The sequence below is a fragment of the Lynx canadensis genome, chromosome C2 (assembly GCF_007474595.2).
Source record: "Lynx canadensis isolate LIC74 chromosome C2, mLynCan4.pri.v2, whole genome shotgun sequence".
NCBI classification, from domain to species: domain Eukaryota; kingdom Metazoa; phylum Chordata; class Mammalia; order Carnivora; family Felidae; genus Lynx; species Lynx canadensis.
This window is the reverse complement of record NC_044311.2, coordinates 98612373-98630735: the sequence shown is the minus strand read 5'-3', so window position 1 is coordinate 98630735 and position 18363 is coordinate 98612373. Positions and strand designations below refer to the sequence as shown.

The 18363-nt window shown below is 37.6% G+C and overlaps 1 protein-coding gene and 1 pseudogene across 5 annotated transcripts in view; one reads left to right on the top strand and one right to left on the bottom strand.

Moving 5' to 3' along the window:
- The window catches only part of CCDC191 (coiled-coil domain containing 191), a 90058-nt gene that overhangs the window by 24763 nt on the left and 46932 nt on the right, over window positions 1-18363 (bottom strand). For 3 of the 5 annotated variants that reach the window (XM_030328831.1, XM_030328832.1, XM_030328835.1), the window contains 4 exons: window positions 11362-11819; window positions 10474-10586; window positions 8279-8361; window positions 7433-7534 (listed from right to left, as the gene is read on the bottom strand). In XM_030328831.1, the coding sequence (XP_030184691.1) occupies window positions 7433-7534; window positions 8279-8361; window positions 10474-10586; window positions 11362-11819 (756 nt within the window). Of the gene's footprint in view, window positions 1-2110; window positions 2175-7432; window positions 7535-8278; window positions 8362-10473; window positions 10587-11361; window positions 11820-18363 lie in introns of all 5 variants that reach the window. The other 2 variants (XM_030328836.1, XM_030328833.1) reach the window with 2 other exon arrangements.
- On the top strand, window positions 3976-4957 carry LOC115523138 (annotated as a pseudogene).

The window sequence follows — 18363 nt, the reverse complement described above, 5'->3', positions numbered from 1 at the left end:
ACATAGAGACTAACAGTAAAGGGATGGAAAAAAGATATTCCATGCAAATGCAAACCAAAGAGCAGGGGTAGTTATATCTACATCAGACATTAAGCCAAAATCTATAATAAAAGATAAAAAAGGTCATTATATCATGACAAAAGGGTCACTTCATTAGGAAGAATTATACCTCAGCAAAACTGCAAAAAATAAGTAAAAATGCCATGATCCAAACACTAATGAATTTCAACAAATAACTAATTAATGTAATTTCAACATATAACTACTAAACAGTGTGCTAATCATGGTAACAGAACACTGGAGCATCATGGGAAACAATTCTGCCAAGAGGGTGGGGAAAAGTTGGTTGTAAATACTACACAAATGAATGCCGTACATATTCTTAGATATATTCAGTATTGTTCACAGATGATTTGTATGTCACTAACTTCCCCCAAAGTAAAACATCTAGTTAGAAGAGCAATCAATATTTTCCCCTCATTATTATGGGAAATGTAGCAATACAGTCCCTTCGTTTGGATTATGGGGTAGAGATTTATATGTAAATAATACCCTATTTAAATTTAAAGATACTCTATACTCCATTTAATGCCTACAATAATATTCTTACACTGGGATTTTTAAAAACGTGATGAACAAATAAGTCCAAAAAAGAGTTAAAAATATTTGATGATCATTAGGCAGCCCTCCCTTCTCTGAGGAGGAGAAAGCTTAACCATCCGTGGTGATGCACTGAGAAAAGACACCTCTGTTCTCTTCAAAGAAGAACTGCACCCCGAGAGGCTGACTGAGGAAGATGATGGAAGCTTAATGGTTTACTGTAAAGGTTATTAGGATTTCTTGTATTTCTCTTTTTAATAAAAATGAGCTATAATAAAAGTGAGAGAAAAAACTACCTTAAAAAGGTGAGTGGTAGCAACTGATACCCGTTACGAGAGTCACAAGAACAAAAGCAAAGACTTTACAGTAGTTGTCATCTATGTAGTGTAAATATAAAAATATTGAATTTAAGCTTCTTTTTCTACCCTCCCCCCCCCCAATTTCACTTGAGGAAAAGTGTGCTGAATTAGCTGATTCTGACAAGCTGCTTCATTGCTGAGTCTTATGCAAGAAAAAAAAAATGAGAGAAGCAAGTGGAACATTTCTGATATGGAAGGGAGATTTGTCCTGATCTTCCATTCCAAACTACCGGTTTCAGTACAAATTCCTCAAGATGAAATGTCCACATTCTCTAAATCACTAACATAAAATTATCTTTATAATCTTTATTCCAGACACTTGAGATATTGAACTGAATGGTCAGAAATAAAAATCATTTATAAGAATTTTCTTAATGAGTAACAAGGAGCAGCTGAGGGTTATGTGGGGAGGAAAACAGAAAAGTAGCCATTTTCACATCCACTGAAATGTCCCTGTAGCATTGAGATGGCAGTTGCAACTTACAGACAGTAATTCAACACAGACAATAAGCCTTTGGAGAAATCCTCAGTCTCACCAACCCTGTTCACACACACACCTAAGTTATGGTGTAAATATTTTCCTAGAATTACAACTCTATGGCTGATGTTGTAGGTTCAAAAGAAAACCCATTTTTGGATGGAGCAGAGAAAATGAGTCTGTATTACTTTTTCTTTTCAAATTTTTGTTTAAATTCTAATTAGTTAACATACAGTGCAATATTGGCTTCAGGAGTAGAATTCAGTGATTCATCACTTACATACGACTCCCAGTGGTCATCAATAACAAGTGCCCTCCTAATACCCATCACCCATGTAGCCCATCCCCTACTCACCTCCCTCCACCAACCCTCAGTTTGTTCTCTAGTCTTAAGAGTCTCTTATGGTTTGTTTCTCCCTTTTTTCCTCCTCCCATATGTTCATCTATTTTGTTTCTTAAATTCCACAAGAGTGAAATCATACAGTATTTGTCTTTCTTTGACTTATTTCGCTTAGCATAATACACCCTAGTTCCTTCCACATCGTTGCAAATTAAAATAGCCTTCTTTGAAGTTTACTTTTCCATGAAAAAAATAGAAAGAAAAACATTTAATAGAAAGCTGCTTGAGCCAAAATTCGGTTTCCACAGCAAATTATTTAAATATATATTTTACCTCTTGATTAAGGATTCCTCAAGAGTTCACTGTATTTCATTAATATTACCATATTTTCCATTTCCTGTATATAAAACAAAGGATTACATGAAATGATGGTGTCTGCTTTGAGATGGCACTTATATTGGGGTTTCATATAGCATAGTTCACTCAGGCTAAGAAGGGATAAAAAATTAGGGCATCTTTCTGATTTAAATTATTCAACAAGTCATGTGCAAAAAATAAGACTAATCTGAACGTATATATGTGCATGTGTATATTTCTCCACCACTACTACTTTGAAAGACCAGGAATTACAGCAAGAATTAAGAAGACTACAGGGCAGTCAACACCATTCCCAAACTCTCTGCCTTCTGTCCACTATAAGCCACCCTTTCATTGTGTTCTGGCACATATTCTGGAACATTTATATACTCCTGTAATTTATACCCTTTGCTTTCTGGTATCATGAATTTCTCCCTCACTACTGGATCATTCCCATCGCTATGCAACTATGTACATGTAACTCCCATCTTTAGAAAATAAAATAAGGCAGAAAAAACAATCACCAGCCATGACAGAATCTTCTTTGATCCCATGTGACCCCTATTATACTCATAGTCATGAATGAGTTCCATCTTGCCAAATCAAAGAGTCTGTCCTCCTTTTAATTGAACTCAGCACTATTTAGTCCAGTTAACTACCATCAACCCCTTTCCAGAAATGGTTTTTCTCTCAGCTTTTTTGACAAAAATTTCTTCTGGTTCTCTTTCTACCTCATTAGCTTCTCATCCTCAGTAATTATTTATACACTCTAGGACTTGGTCTTGAACCCTTATATTTCTTCTCCATCCAATCTCCCAAGCTGATTTCATCCATTCCCAGAGCATTAATAACATTGACATGTTTTTGACTTTCACATTCCTTACTACAATCTTCATATCCAGGCTTATATATTCAGCTATTTGATATATTCAGCTATTTGATACATTCAGTTGGATGTGTAATAGGTATCTCACATTTAACATGCCCCTATTGGACCTTGCAGAAGCCTCCTTAGCATCTTACAGCTCAAATATCACCTCCTCAGAGAAGCCTTTCCATCTTGCTTCCCTCATTCCCCCATTTTACCTCTCCCTCCCTACTTCTTTGTTACCTTGTTTACTTCCTATTCTCCCCAGGTAGCATATAATCTTTGCGAGGGCAGAAGTGTTGTCTGTCTTCTCCATTGCTCTATTCTAATACCTAGAATGATGCCTAGCACATAGTAGAGGCTCTATAGATACTTGTTTAGTGAACAAATATGCTTGTTACACAATTATGGAAGACTTCAAATCTTGTCTGGTCTTCTCTGATAAATTTATCTTTTCAACCAAAAACTTCATCAATTGTCTATTAATCAAAAACATATTTATATATCCATAAAAGTTACTGCCTGATAAATATTACTAGAAAGTAAGCTTTTCAGAAAAATGGACAATGGGATGTTAAAGTTTAGATTTTTTTCTTTTTTATAATTTTTTAAAAATGTGTATTTTTGAGAGACAGAGAGAGAGAGAGAGAGAGAGAGAGAGCACGCGCATGCATGAGCGGGGAAGGGGCAGAGAGGGAGACAGGGAGACACAGAATCCAAAGCAGTCTCCAGGCTCTGAGCTGTCAGCACAGAGCCCAATGTGGGGCTAGAACTCATGAGCTGTGAGATCATGTCCTGAGCTGAAGTTGGATGCTTAACTGACTGAGCCACTCAGGCACCCCTAGATTTTTATTTTCAAAAGGTCACTGAATGAGACCCACAAGTGGCCATCATACTGCTACATCTGACAAGCTACCCTGTCAGGGACACAGAAACACTAAGCCACCATCACTTGGGTCATCAATGAATGACCATGCTGTCCCAGGTCATACTTCCTGCCATAGCTACAGTGGCCTCCTCTGAAGAATGCAGAATTTCTAGCACCAGCTAAAATGTAGGTAACAAGGTAGGCCCTTTCAGAAAGGGCAGTCATGTCTTAACCCTGAACCACTTCTTTCTGAATATACAGGACAAATTTGTCATAGGCTTATCCCTAAGGAATTGTTTTAGTTCCTTTATCCTGAAACATGTCAAAGGACTTATCTTGTATTTCTTATCCAAAGAAATACATGAGACTGCCCCAGAAACCTTCTCTACCATATCAACAGTAGGGTTGCTCATCTATGTAATTAGAAAATATGGTACCTCATACTGTAAACAGATAATAAGAAAAAAAAAATCCCAACTAGAAGAAGAGAAGCAGGCTCCCATCAAATACATCCAGGATGTGACTGATTCAGAGAAGTCATGGCAGGCACTAGTTCAGAAATGTCATTATCTTTTTGTCCAGAGGAATAATGCTGCCATGGCCTTGGTAGTTGCTTACTGGGAATGGCTGTATCAAGTACACAAGGAGGTAAAGAATTGCCTGTGCAGAATATGATGCATCAGAAGGAAAAAGACCTCACGATAAACTGGGTAGAGAAATACACTGTGGAGAGCATGACTGCCCAGAAGCAAAGGAGACAACTGCCAAATGTATTTTAGATCTGAAGCTGCTTGCAAAGAAAGCTCAAACACAGTTTGAACATGCATCTATCTTTATTGAAACAGCTATAGTAGATTTACTAAATGGAAACTAGTCTATATGACAAATCTCTTGGTCTGCCGTTTTGGACTAATGTTATATTTTATCTGCAGGTCATAGTGATAGGGAGGTTCCCACCTTTTTGCAGGCTTTTGCTCTAGGAACTCCACCAGGCTGTCACAGAGAGAATCGAGGGAATCCAGATAAAGTTCCTACCATGGTTCTGGCTCGGGGAGAGTAACAGCAGTCACTGTAAAATCTGCCCAAACCATTCTCCCTTGGGAAACAAAGCCTTCATCTGCAAGTGGCCCTACTTCAGTGTACTAGTGGACTGCTACTGCAGCTGGGGGGAAGAGAGCTCTGCCCAGACTTGCCCCCCATATCTCACCTAAGTGGAGGGGGAACCTCACACAGGCAAAGGCTTTAAGGTTACAGACTGAGCTAGCGGATACCAAAAGGGAAGAGTAAACAATGAGAATGCTGTATTTGTATGGACATAAGATTTTTCATATTGAAGGAAGTCAAGTATCTACCAAAGTGCCCAAAGTGATGGTGTTAGGAAGTGGGGCCTTTGGGTGCTTAGGTCATGAGGGTGGAGCCCTCAGAATGGGATGTGCTGTCATAAAAGAGACTCCACAGAGCTCCCTAGCTCTTTCCACTACGTGGAGACACAGCAAAAAGTTAGAAAACCTGGAAAAATCGGTGAAATCTGAATAATGTCTGGTGTTAATAGTAATGTAATAATGTTGGTTTCTTAGCTTTGACAAACGTACCATGGTAATATAAGATGGTAACATTAAAGAAGAAACTGAAACTGAGTGAAGGTTGTAGGAAATCTCCCTGTACTACCTTTGCAACTTTTTTGTAAGCCTAAATTATCCAAAAGAAAAAGTTTATTTTTTAAAAATGATGGGTATTAAGGAGGGTACTTGTGATGAGCACTCGATGTTGTATGGTAAGTGATGAGTCACTAAATTCTACACTTGAAACAAATATGTTAACATTTTAGTAGTAATGCTCTATGTTAACTTAATTTAAAAACTTAAAAAAATGACCTTCAGCATATAATATAGGTTTTGAAGAATTGTGAATGACAAGTGAAAATACTCATGATAGACTCTGAAATGCAAAAAAGGAGCTTAAAAGCTACATGCACCGCCCCTTCCCCCACCCCCAGGTTATCAATTAAGAGAGAGATGCTTAGAGAAAAAGAAGTAAATATACTAAGGTATTAAATAGTTACCTCTTAGTGCTGAACTCATAGATGTAAAAAAAGTTTTTTTTAGGTATTCTCAAATGTTCTGCAATGAACAGTAATATAAGATGTATTGACTTTGTATCATTGTGTTTAAGTATTTTTAATTTTACATCACGGTATTTAAGTTATGGGAGAGCAACGAGAAGAGTAAACATCACTCAACAACACTACTTCCTCTTCTGGGGAAGGAGTTAGTATGCTTTCACTTGTACGCAGGATAGTTGTATCAAGTTAAGCAGAATTATGATCTTGTTGTTGTCTTTATTTGGAGATCAAGTGTGAGTTAAGAAGATATGTATGGATGCCAAGTTGATAAGCGGTAGACTTGTTAATTTTATGTGTTAACTTGAATGTGCCACAGGATGCCTACATGAAACATTTAGGGGTGTGTCTGTGAATGTGTTTTGGGATGAGATTAGCATTTGAATCCATGGACTTTGTAGACTGTCCTCCCAAATGTCCAAATGGCATTGTCCAAGGAACAATTTGCCTCTTTTTTCTTTCTGGCTGCCTGCTTGAGATGGGACATTGGTCTTGTCCTGCTCCCAATGTGGAATCTATACCATCAATTATCCTGGTTTCAGGCCTTCAGACTCAGACTGGAATTACATTGCTGGATTTTCTGGGTCTACAGTTTGCAGATGGCAGACTGTGGGACTTCTCAATCTCTATAATCATGTGAGCCAATTCCTCATAATAAATCTCTTCCTTATACATATATCTTATTGCTTCCATTTCTCTGTAGAATCATGACTAATACAATTTCCAATTTGAATCTCTTTTCTACAAAAAGGTCTATAATATCCCCCAAATCTTAATAGGTCTTGCCTTGTATGACTCTCTTGATCTCCTTTGGACTTTGAGGCACAAGACAGGATATGCTGGACTACATTGTCTGACAGGTGTGCAATTTTAGGCCTTATCTTTCCAACCAGAATTTAATAATCTTGAAAGTAAGAGTTTCAGCTCTTATTTCTTCTGTGTGTATTTTCCTCCATTTGTTCACTTATTTGTTCATTCATCTATTCACTCATTCAACACACTTGCTGAGTTCCTACTATATGCCTACTATACTGCTAACCAAAACAACAGTGAGCAGCACCAGACTGCTCCCTTTATTCTCAAGGAGATTTCAGTTTAGTTGGGGATGCTGAAATCAATAAGACAACCACAAAACATATGCTTAATTACAAGCCCTGATAATGCTTTGAAGGAAATACATTTCAGAGTCCATTAAGGGGAACTTAACCTTGGGTGGAGAAGACAGTGTACAAGGCAAGAAAGGCTAATCTGGAAGAAGTTCTGTTTAAGCTGAAGAATGAGCAGGTTTTCACTAACTAAGGTAGAAAAAAAGGGTAGAGGTGTGAAAAGAGTGTTCTGGTTGGAAGTTCTGGGATGGAGAAGGTGCACAGGGCCACAGTAATGCACACAATAGGCTTTAACAGACAGGTGCTATGTATGGCTGACCAAACATTTGCTACAAACCATTTTCTGCAGTCTCTTCTCTTCTTGTTTTTTCTTAAGCTGAGCTTCCTTTTCTTCTGCTTCCCTCTTCTGACGGTCCTCCTCTTGGGCCTTTAACTGGGCCTAATCAACATTAGAGTCAGTAAACAATGAGAATGCTGTATTTGTATGGACATAAGATTTTTCATATTGAAGAAAGTCAAGTATCTACCAAAGTGCCCGCTCTGTCCCTGCAAGAAGCCTATACTTCATGATAAAAGTAGAAAATCCAACAAATAGGTGATCACTTGTGTAACTTAAAAGTATCTCCAAAATAATTATCTTCTACTTGGGAAGGTGATACTAAGCAAGAAAAGGACATTACTTTTTCAGTAAAAAATAATTACTTTTTAGTTATTTTCACCTCTGAAACACTAAATCCAAACTCTATAAAGTGTTGGAAAAATTTCTTTCATTTCACACTCAAAACCCCCCCAAACTGTTGGAACTATTTATTTTTTCTTACTAGGTACAAAATTTACTTTTGACAGTCTAGGTCACAACTCTGTATGACAGGAACTACTCACCTTTGCAGCTTACCAGATCAGACATCTAAATCTAAATGTGCAGATCTTCCCAATTGCTGGCTCTCATCAACTTTTATAACATTTCCTTCCTGCTACACTAATGGTGTTTCTGTTTTTTACCTTTGTTTTCCTAAAATTTTCACAGAGTTCAGGCCAGTGGGTAAAAAGCCATTTCTAAAGTTGGCCTAGCTCTCTTGTCTCAAAACACTTAAACAAGCTAGGCCTCATTTTTTTTTTTTTTTTTTTAAATAAAGACCTATACGAATCTTTTTTCTTGCCTGGGGTTTCATTCTTGATTTACCAATTTCTCCTCTTCTTGTTTTTTCTTCCTCTCTGCCAAGATCCGCCTACGTTCAGCTCGCTGAACTGCTCTCTCTTCCATGGCTAGAAAATAGTAACAGAGCTCCGATATAAAAAATATAAGGAACATTGCAAAAGAAATGTCTCCACATTTTATAGCAAAATTTAGTGTTACTGTTAGGGTTTTCTTGCCAGTTGAGTGTTTACAATCTCAGAAACATTTATTTATTTGTTGGTAAATATATAAATAAAAAATTCATATAAAATAGAAGTTGTAGTTGCTATTTATAAATATATGAGTATATATGTGTTACTTATATACCCCGTACAAGTTAAAGACCTAAAATCCTATCCTCAGCAGTGATGAACAATTTGCAAATTGTTTTTTTGTTTACTTTTCTATTAGAATAAATGTTTACTGATTTAAATAAGATAATGTGCCTTGATGATACTTTTCTTAATGAAATCCAGAAACCAGAATTCTTTTTTAAGTAGGCTTCACGCCCAGCATGGAGCCCAACGCAGGGCTTGAACTCATGACCCTGAGATCAAGAGTCGGGCGCTTAACCGACTGAGCCACCCAGGTGCCCCCAGAAACCAGAATTTTAATTTGATCATTTCTTTAACGAATGTAGAAAACTTTAAATACATCTGACACAGACTTTGACAGTACAATCAGTCTTCAAATCCCATTGGGTCTGCTATTTTTCCCTAAGTCATTATACTACATACATACATGTAAGTATGTCTGTAGGTGAAACAACAACAACAAACAAACTGAAGTTTGGGGTCACGATGAATATATTAAAATCTAGTTTTAAGGCATGAATAGATATCCAGATGGGCAGAAAATGGAATTGTACTAGGCATTTAGAGAACTGGCATCTGAGTGAATTCAAGTGTCAGACTCCTGTGCTTGACAGTCTATTAAATATCGATCCAAAAGAAGCAAATGTGCAAGATGGTCTGATAATATGACTCTGTCATCAGTTGGGCTTTTACAGGAAGATGGGCACGGGTGGGAGGAGTATCAAGTTCTGTCCACCTAAGTCAGCCAAGTTACTTTTGGTTCCTTGTGCCGTGATAGGAAAAGTCCAACTTTCAAGAATTAATAAACAAAAAACTCACCAGGCTATTTCTTACAGATATTAAGTGTCTGCTTTCCTAGAAAAAGAATAGTGGGAAAGCTGCAGATGGCGGCAGTGAGGCTGTCTTCAAGGAGGCAGAAATAGACTAGAGGATTAAAGCAAGAGCCCTGAGGAGCAGAGTCTCTGGTAATAAGCGCTTTCCCCATGTTTTCTAGAGCGAATCATTAAAGACTACTTGAAAAGGAGCCTGCAGTTCTAAAATATGATAACCCCTTGATCCAAACAATAATTTTTTAAAAACAAGCACACTGAACTAGGCATTTCCTGACCATCCTCAGGGGTAGACAAAGATGGCATAGATTGCTGTCCTGGCAAAGAGTCAATGCAAAGCCTGCTACTTTCTTCATGAAAAGGAAGGACTTCAGGCACAGCGTGCCTTCAGGTGACGTCACTTCTTATTAGGGTAACTATCTTGCCATAGGTGAAAAATCAGATTTACAAACCACAATATAACTGAACTGCTAATGTGCCTACCTCTATATACAAACATATACAGTGCATGACTGAGTATTCAGTAAAAACAATTAGCAGATTCACTAGGTGGAGAATGCTTTTCTTCTCATAGCATTATTTGGTTTAAATAATGATTACCACATGCATCACAATGTTATTATCACCATCAAGGTACAACTCATTATAAGATGATGTAGTAACTTGATGTGGATTGCTGTAAATGGATCAATATTTTAAGGTTAACAAAGTATAATGTCAGGTGACCTTTATCAGTGTTTGTTGTTAGCAGTTACTCAGAGTTTTCTCATTAGTGTAACTGTCCCATTTTTTTCCCACAGTCCAAATCTCATATTACAGAAAGATGATACATCTTTCAGTTTGTTTTTGTTCTTTTTGTATTGGTTGGGAAGGCCAAAAAGTTTGGCAGAAGGGGCAGGAAAAAAGCCGTGGAACTCTCTGGTGCACTGGTCTCCTCACATCTTTGACCAGGTTCTGCCAAGTCTCAAAACCCAGGAGTTGCTGGGATTCAGTCCCAGCATATCCTATTTCAGGAAGGAAGATAACTCCCACCAGACCACCACCAAGACCGCCCTGCCTTTCAGTATGGGGTGGGGTGCCATCAGCTGCCTTGGGTTCCTTCTGGCTCCAGAGAGAGAATTTTGGGAGTCACTTCTACTACCATCAGTTCCAGGGGAAGCAACAGGCGAGCTGGGGGTTAAAAAAAAAAAAAAAAAAAGGAAAGAATTCAGACCAATAACCAGCATTGTTCAAAACTCTTGAGCCTGAGGAACTCAAAGCATTTCACAAATATTCATTAATCTTTACTCTCTAAGATAACTGCATATTATACCCACTCGATAAATTGGTGTGAGGAGGCATGGGAAGGTTGAATGACTGTCCTCAGTCTGCAAGGTGAGTCAGGTGCTCAGACTCCCATCCCAGGGCTTCAAATCAATAGGTATCTATCACCCACTTCTTATCCTACCATTTATCACATGTATTGAGTATGTCACAAGCATGTCTGAAACCACTTTTGAGAAATCTGGATTCTTATTTCAGGCTCAAAGATGTTTACTTTTATCCAAACCAACTACACATTTAACCTAGGTATTTAGCCAGTCCAGGGAATGCTCCATTTGCACCTGATATTGTCCAACCTGGCTTCTCAGGACTAAACATAATCAGAAACCCAGAAATCAAGTTAGAGTAAGCAAGGAAGCATTATTCTCTTTTACTGGTATAGCAACAGGGCTCCTCAGACAAAGATAGCCACAACACAAATGCTAACTATATAACTCATAGGTCGCTAGTGGCCTCAAATATCTATGAGAAAGGGGCTTCTTTCTTTTGAGAGTACACAATAAAAGAAAGGGAGAGATCATGGAGTCTGGAAGCTGGTCAAAGAAGTTCAGGGGCCTCTCAAACACTAGGTGAAAAAACCCAAATCATGAGTCCAAAGAGTGTTCTGATATAATGGACATACTTTGGAAGCACCTGGCAGGTTCTTTTAGGTTCTTTTCCTCTGGGGTTTGACAGCTGGCAGCTCTGTGCATCTGTGACTGCTGCAGCCCTCTCTGCTGCCCACCGAGCCTCTGCTAACCGCTGGCTTTCCTTCAGCTCTAGAATTGTTTTCTGCTGTTCCTGAAGTTTCTTCTTTTGCTTTTCAATCAATTGTTGCTGGAAGACATGGCGGTTATGGAAATGACCCATGCACATGGATTCTGCTTTCTGGCTGGTGGTTCTGATGATCTTGTTGCTGCCAGGCTGTTGGGACGGCTCAACATCCTGGGTCTCGTGCTGCTTATTGTCATATGTGTTCAAAGGGACATGCTGGAAGGGAAAATGCAAGCTGCTCTTTGTTGGTCTTCCTAGGTGGGGGCTGGGCATGCAATCACTGCTCCCTGAGGGAGGCTTTTCCCACAAAGGTGGCCCACCAGTCACCTGAGAAAGAAGGAGCATGTTACAGTTCAGCTATTTAAAGGACTATGTTGAAGAGATCCAACCTCATCTAGTCAGCCTTGTTTGGTTCAATGGCACAACTGCCCTGTGCTCTTGGCCTGGCTATCTCAGAGGCTACCAGCCGTAGATCTGTGAGCTGTTCTCAGAATGTGCACTGCTGCTCACCATGGAAACTAGGTGGGCGAGTGGCTACAGTTGTACAAACCATTGCCGTGGGCCAGGACATTTACAATAAGAAAACTGTGCTCTTAGAAATTTCTAATTTGGATAGTTCATTTGTCAATTAGGCAGGATTATTCCAGATATATATTACAGGAATTTTAATCTGCATGAATTAACTCTGAATTTTGTGGCAAAGGATATACTCTCTGTCAAGAATGTTTGAAAACTGGGGCACCTGGGTAGCTCAGTCGGTTGAGCATCCGACTTTGGCTCAGGTCATGATCTCGTGGTTCATGAGTCTGAGCCCGCGTGGGGCTCTGTGCTGACAGCTCGGAGCCTGGAGCCTGCTTCGGATTCTGTGTCTCCCTGTCTCTGTCTCTCCCCCACTTGTGCTCTCTCTCTCTCTAAAAAATAAAGAAATAAACTTTCGGAAAAAAATTAAATAAAAAAGAATGTTTGAAAACTAGCAAATACCTTTACAAATGAATAATAGCTCTGTTCTCTCAATGCCCCTCTTGCCACAAATAAATTAATTACAGGGTATATATGTATGTTATTTATTCACCTATTCATTCATTCATTTTCAGAATCAAAGCCTGGATTAAAGTTTATAGTCTCCAGCTATTCGCAGACTATCTGTGGGAAATATTTGCAAGCCCATGACCACTGGGCAAATATCTGCATTATATAATACTATTATCGATAATACAATATTTTATTTTTTACTTTTTTTAAAAAAATTTTTTTCAACGTTTATTTATTTTTGGGACAGAGAGAGACAAAGCATGAACGGGGGAGGGGCAGAGAGAGAGGGAGACACAGAATCGGAAACAGGCTCCAGGCTCTGAGCCGTCAGCCCAGAGCCCGACGCGGGGCTCGAACTCACGGACCGCGAGATCGTGACCTGGCTGAAGTCGGACGCTTAACCAACTGCGCCACCCAGGCGCCCCGATAATACAATATTTTAGCATATGAGTTAAAGCTTTATCATATAACAGACCTCATTCAACAGACTGAGATATCATACTTATTATTCGTTCGTATAAGTTCTATATAGAGGGGGAGGAAACAGAATTCTTAATCAGAAAAACTAATCCTGACCAAAATAACACATAGTTAAAATGTCTCTTCTAGGTTCTGTGTCCTAAGGTCTGACCAGTTTTTGATTCTGCCATCTGCAATGATACAGGGAGAAAAATACTATGAACTATCTTATATCTTAGAAGCTTTTAGCTAGAGGGTACCATACTAAATATTTTTCACGATGATGGAAATATTTCCTATAGACTCAGCTAAAGTGAAAAATATGGTATATGGAAACTCTGACATGTTAAAGACTAAAAAATAACCTTCTATTTCAGAAATGTCAATGGATATTTATTTGCGAGAACATCTGCTTACGTAATTTAGCATCAAGCAGGGTATACATTTTAGGCCCCTTTAAACTTTGTGATAATGGTGCATTATTAACCCAGCAAGACTGTAAAAGCCTTGGGTACAGCAAAATTTCATTTGGATCACAGTAACTTTTCAAGGTAAAAATAAAAGAATGAAAGAAAGCTTAACGGTACTTGCTGTATTTGGTGAAACAGGACTGAACAGGCTGGTGTAATTAGCGAAATTCATCTATAAGCTGATAATTTTGAAAAATTTCAAGGTATAATGTATGCATCTGTGGTACATTAGTCCCTTTAATTGTGTTATTAGTGAGCATCTTACTAAAGATTTTATATTTTATTTGTGTTATATTCTACACTGTGGAAAAAGTTAGGGTTTATCTAATAACCTACAGAGTATTATATCCTTTTATTTCCACTTGCTTTATTTTTTATAATATTCTTTTAAGAATATCTTTTTCAGAGTTGATTTCAGAGATTTAAAGGCTTTTATTTCTTTTTATATCTTACATATAGTAAGAAAATTAGACATAGTAACTTTTCTGTTTTATGAAAATAAAAAATACTTTGTTGTCTTTTCTAAATTTAAAGATAACAACAGTGTAACTTTGTAAAGTAAAAGGTTCCACACAGCTATTTCTTAAGATAGAGGACTCTCTTGGGTCTCAATGGAAGTAAAATTATCTAGCTGACATAAAGGTTGATAAATTGCCTAGGGGAAGGGACCAAAATGTTACATAAGTCCCAATAAGCATCCTCATGATAGCCCTTTGCTAAGAGACTAGGTTTAAATTAAAACCAGCCTACTTACTGGCAGAAATCAGGGTAAAAAGCAAGACTGGGGCCCCTTTAGTGCCCAGTTTATTTTACATGTCTGAGTTAAGTGCTCAACAGTGTTATGTGAAAGATTGGAGGGGTTTGGGGTGAAGGTGAGGTGGCAGGGGACCTTCCCCAAAGGGCTTTTCAAATATGACAAGTATAATTATGAAAGAAAAAAATCTATAAAAACTTAACTCTGTATAGTACCAAACACCAAAACTTACCCAAAAGGACAAAAAAAATGAAACAATTTTGCAAAATACGTCATAATAAAAGTATCAATAGTCTAATAGAAAGAGCTCTACAAATAAGAAAAATATAATCAAGCAAAAAAAAGTATAATGACATGAAGAGACAAGTCACTAAATATCTATATCCATTTTCACACACACACACACACACACACACACACACACATATATATATATATATATATATATATATATATAGTCATTACAAAAAATATTTAACCCCAAAAAACAAGAGTCCAGGGCCAGATGGCTTTCCAGGGGAATTCTACCAAACATTTAAGGAAGAGTTAATACCTATTCTCTTGAAGCTGTTCCAAAAAATAGAAATGGAAGGAAAACTTCCAAACCCTTTCTATGAAGCCAGCATTACCTTGATTCCAAACCAGACAGAGACCACACTAAAAAGGAGAACTATGGACCAGTTTCCCTGATGAACATGGATGCAAAAATCCTCAACAAGATATTAGCCAACCAGATCCAACAATACATTAAGAAAATTATTCACCATGACCAAGCGGGATTTATACCTGGGATGCAGGGCTGGTTCAATATCCGCAAAAACAATTAACGTGATTCATCACATCAATAAAAAAAGGACAAGAACCATATGATCCTCTCAATAGATGCAGAGAAAACATTTGACAAAATGCAGCATCCTTTCTTAATAAAAAACCTCAAGAAAGTAGGGATAGAAGGAGCATACCTCGAGATCATAAAAGCCATATACGAAAGACCCAATGCTAATATCATCCTCAGTGGGGGAAAGCTCTCAGTTTTTAGGTTTCAGCTCTAAGGTCAGGAACAAGACAGGGATGTCCACTCTCACCACTGTTATTCAACATAGTATTGGAAGTCTTAGCCTCAGCAATCAGACAACATAAAGAAATAAAAGGCATCCAAATCAGCCAGGAGGAGGTCAAACTTTCACTCTTCGCAGATGACATGATACTCTATATGGAAAACCCAAAAGATTCCATCAAAAAACTGCTAGAACTGATCCATGAATTCAGCAAAGTTGCAGGATATAAAATCAGTGCCCAGAAAATGGTTGCATTCCTATTCACCAATAATGAAGCAACAGAAAGAGAAATCAAGGAATTGATCCCATTTCCAATTGCACCAAAAACCATAAAATACCTAGGAATAAACCTAACCAAAGAGGTGAAAAATTGATACACTTAAAAATATAGAAAGGTTATGAAAGAAACTGAAGAAGACACAAAAAATGGAAAAACATTCTATGTTCCTACATAGGAAGAACAAATATTGTTAAAATGTCTACTAACCAAAGCAATCTACATATTCAATGCAATCCCTATCAAAATAACACCAGCATTCTTCACAGAGCTAGAACAAACAATCCCAAAATTTGTATGGAACCAGAAAAGACCCCGAATAGCCAAAGCAATCTTGAAAAAGAAAACCAAAGCAGGAAGCATCACAATCCCAGACTTCAAGCTGTATTACAAAGCTGTAATCATCAAGACAGTATGATACTGACACAAAAACAGACACTCAGATCAATGGAACTGAATAGAGAGAACCCAGAAATGGGCCCACAAATGTATGGCCAACTAATCTTTGACAAAGCAGGAAAGAATATCCAATGGAATAAAGACAGTCTCTTCAGCAAGTGGTGCTGGGAAAACCGGACAGCGACAGGCAGAAGAATGAACCTGGACCACTTTCTAACACCATACACAAAAATAAACTCAAAATGGATGAAAGACCTCAATGTAAGACAGGAAGTCATCAAAATCCTCGAGGAGAAAGCAGGCAAAAACCTCTTTGACTTTGGCTGCAGCAACTTCTTACTCAACACGTCTCCAGAGGCAAGGGAAACAAAAGCAAAAATGAACTATTGGGACCTCGTCAAAATAAAAAGCTTCTGCACAGCAAAGGAAACAATCAGCAAAACTAAAAGGCAACTGATGGAAAGGGAGAAGATATTTGCAAATGACCTATCAGATAAAGGGTTAGTATCCAAAATCTATAAAGAACTTACCAAACTCAACACCCAAAAAACAAATAATCCAGTGAAGAAATGGGCAAAAGACATGAATAGACACTTCTCCAAAGAAGACATGCAGATGGTCAACCGACACAGGAAAAAATGCTCAACATCACTCATCATCAGGGAAATACAAATCAAAACCACAATGAGATACCACTTCACACCTGTCCAAACAACTCAGGCAACAACAGATGTTGGTGAGGATGCAGAAAAAGAGCTCTTTTGCACTGCTCGTGGGAATGCAAACTGGTGCAGCCACTCTGGAGAACAGTAGGGAGGTTCCTCAAAAAACGAAAAATAGAACTACCCTGTGACCCGGCAATTGCACTATTAGGTATTTATCTAAGGGATACAGGTATGCTGTTTTGAAGGGGCACATGCACCCCCACGTTTATAGCAGCACTATCAACATTAGCCAAAGTATGGAAAGAGCCCAAATATCCATCGATGGATGAATGGATGAAGAAGATGTGGTATATATATACAATGGAGTATTACTCAGCAGTCAAAAAGAATGAAATCTTGCCATTCACAACTACATGATGGAACTAGAGGGTATTATGCTAAGCAAAATTAGTCAGAGAAAGACAAATATAATATGACTTCACTTATATGATAACTGTAAGACACAGGACAGATGAACACAAGGGAAGGGAAGCAAAAATAATATAAAAACAGGTAGGAGGACAAAACACAATAGACTCTTAGATATGGAAAACAAACAGAGGGTTACTGGAGGGGTTGTGGGAGGGCGGACGGGCTAAATGGGTAGGGGCATTAAGGAATCTACTCCTGAAATCATTGTTGCACTATATGCTAACTAATATGGATGTAAATAAAATAAAAAAAGAAAGCTCATTAAGAAAATATTTAACCTCACTAATAAAAAAATGCAAATGTTGAAGCAATAATAAGATAAAAATATTTTACCTATCAACTTAGCAAAAATGAAAAATGTGTTATTAGACAGGAAAATAGGCATTTCTTTGGCACAACCTTTGTGGAAGGGCAATTTGGTAAGTCTTCAAATGGGCATTCTATTTTTAGGTATTTATCCTAAGTACAAAGCATTTAAGTAAAAATGGATGCGTGCAAAGATTTCGTTACCATGATGTTCACTGAAGCACTGAAGAACTGTTTGCAATAGTGTCAAACTGGAAACAACTTAAATGTCCGGCAATAGAGAAAAAGGTAAACCTATCCTAGCTTAGGGTTCACGATAGAGTATCCACAGCCGTTACAAAATGATGGTTCAGAATGGTAGTGCTTCACCAAGGGGTATTCATCAGGGTCATTTGTGAAACTTAAAAAAAATACAGGCACCCAACAACCAGAAATTCTGATTTAACAGGTCTCATCTGTGGTTTACTCTCAGTTGAGAACTACTATTGCAGAAGTAGATTTAGTGGCATAGAAAATTCACATGTTATAGTATAAAATTATGAATTATTTTTTTAGAAAAACAGCATAGTGATATAGTTATTAAGAAGGAAAAAAATGGCCTTACTTTCTCTGTATTATGAAAAACTAGATATCTTCAGTCACTTGAAGAAACATTAAGTTATATAAATATTAAAGAGAAAAATTTACATATGCATGAATAGAGAAAAGACTATATGGCTGTATTTCAATATGTTACTGGTGGTTATCTCCAGATGATGGAATTATAGGCTACTTTTCTTTTTCCTCTCTCATTTTCTCCTATCAAATGACAATAATTAACATATGACTTTCTTATTAGACAAAAACTTTAAAATTCCATATATATATATACATATGTCGTAAGCTCAGTTAGAAAGGAAATGTCTGATGATCAAGTAAGAGGAATTCAAAAGGTATAAACAATCTTTATCTATTTGTGAAAAGAGTCTTTCATTTATTGT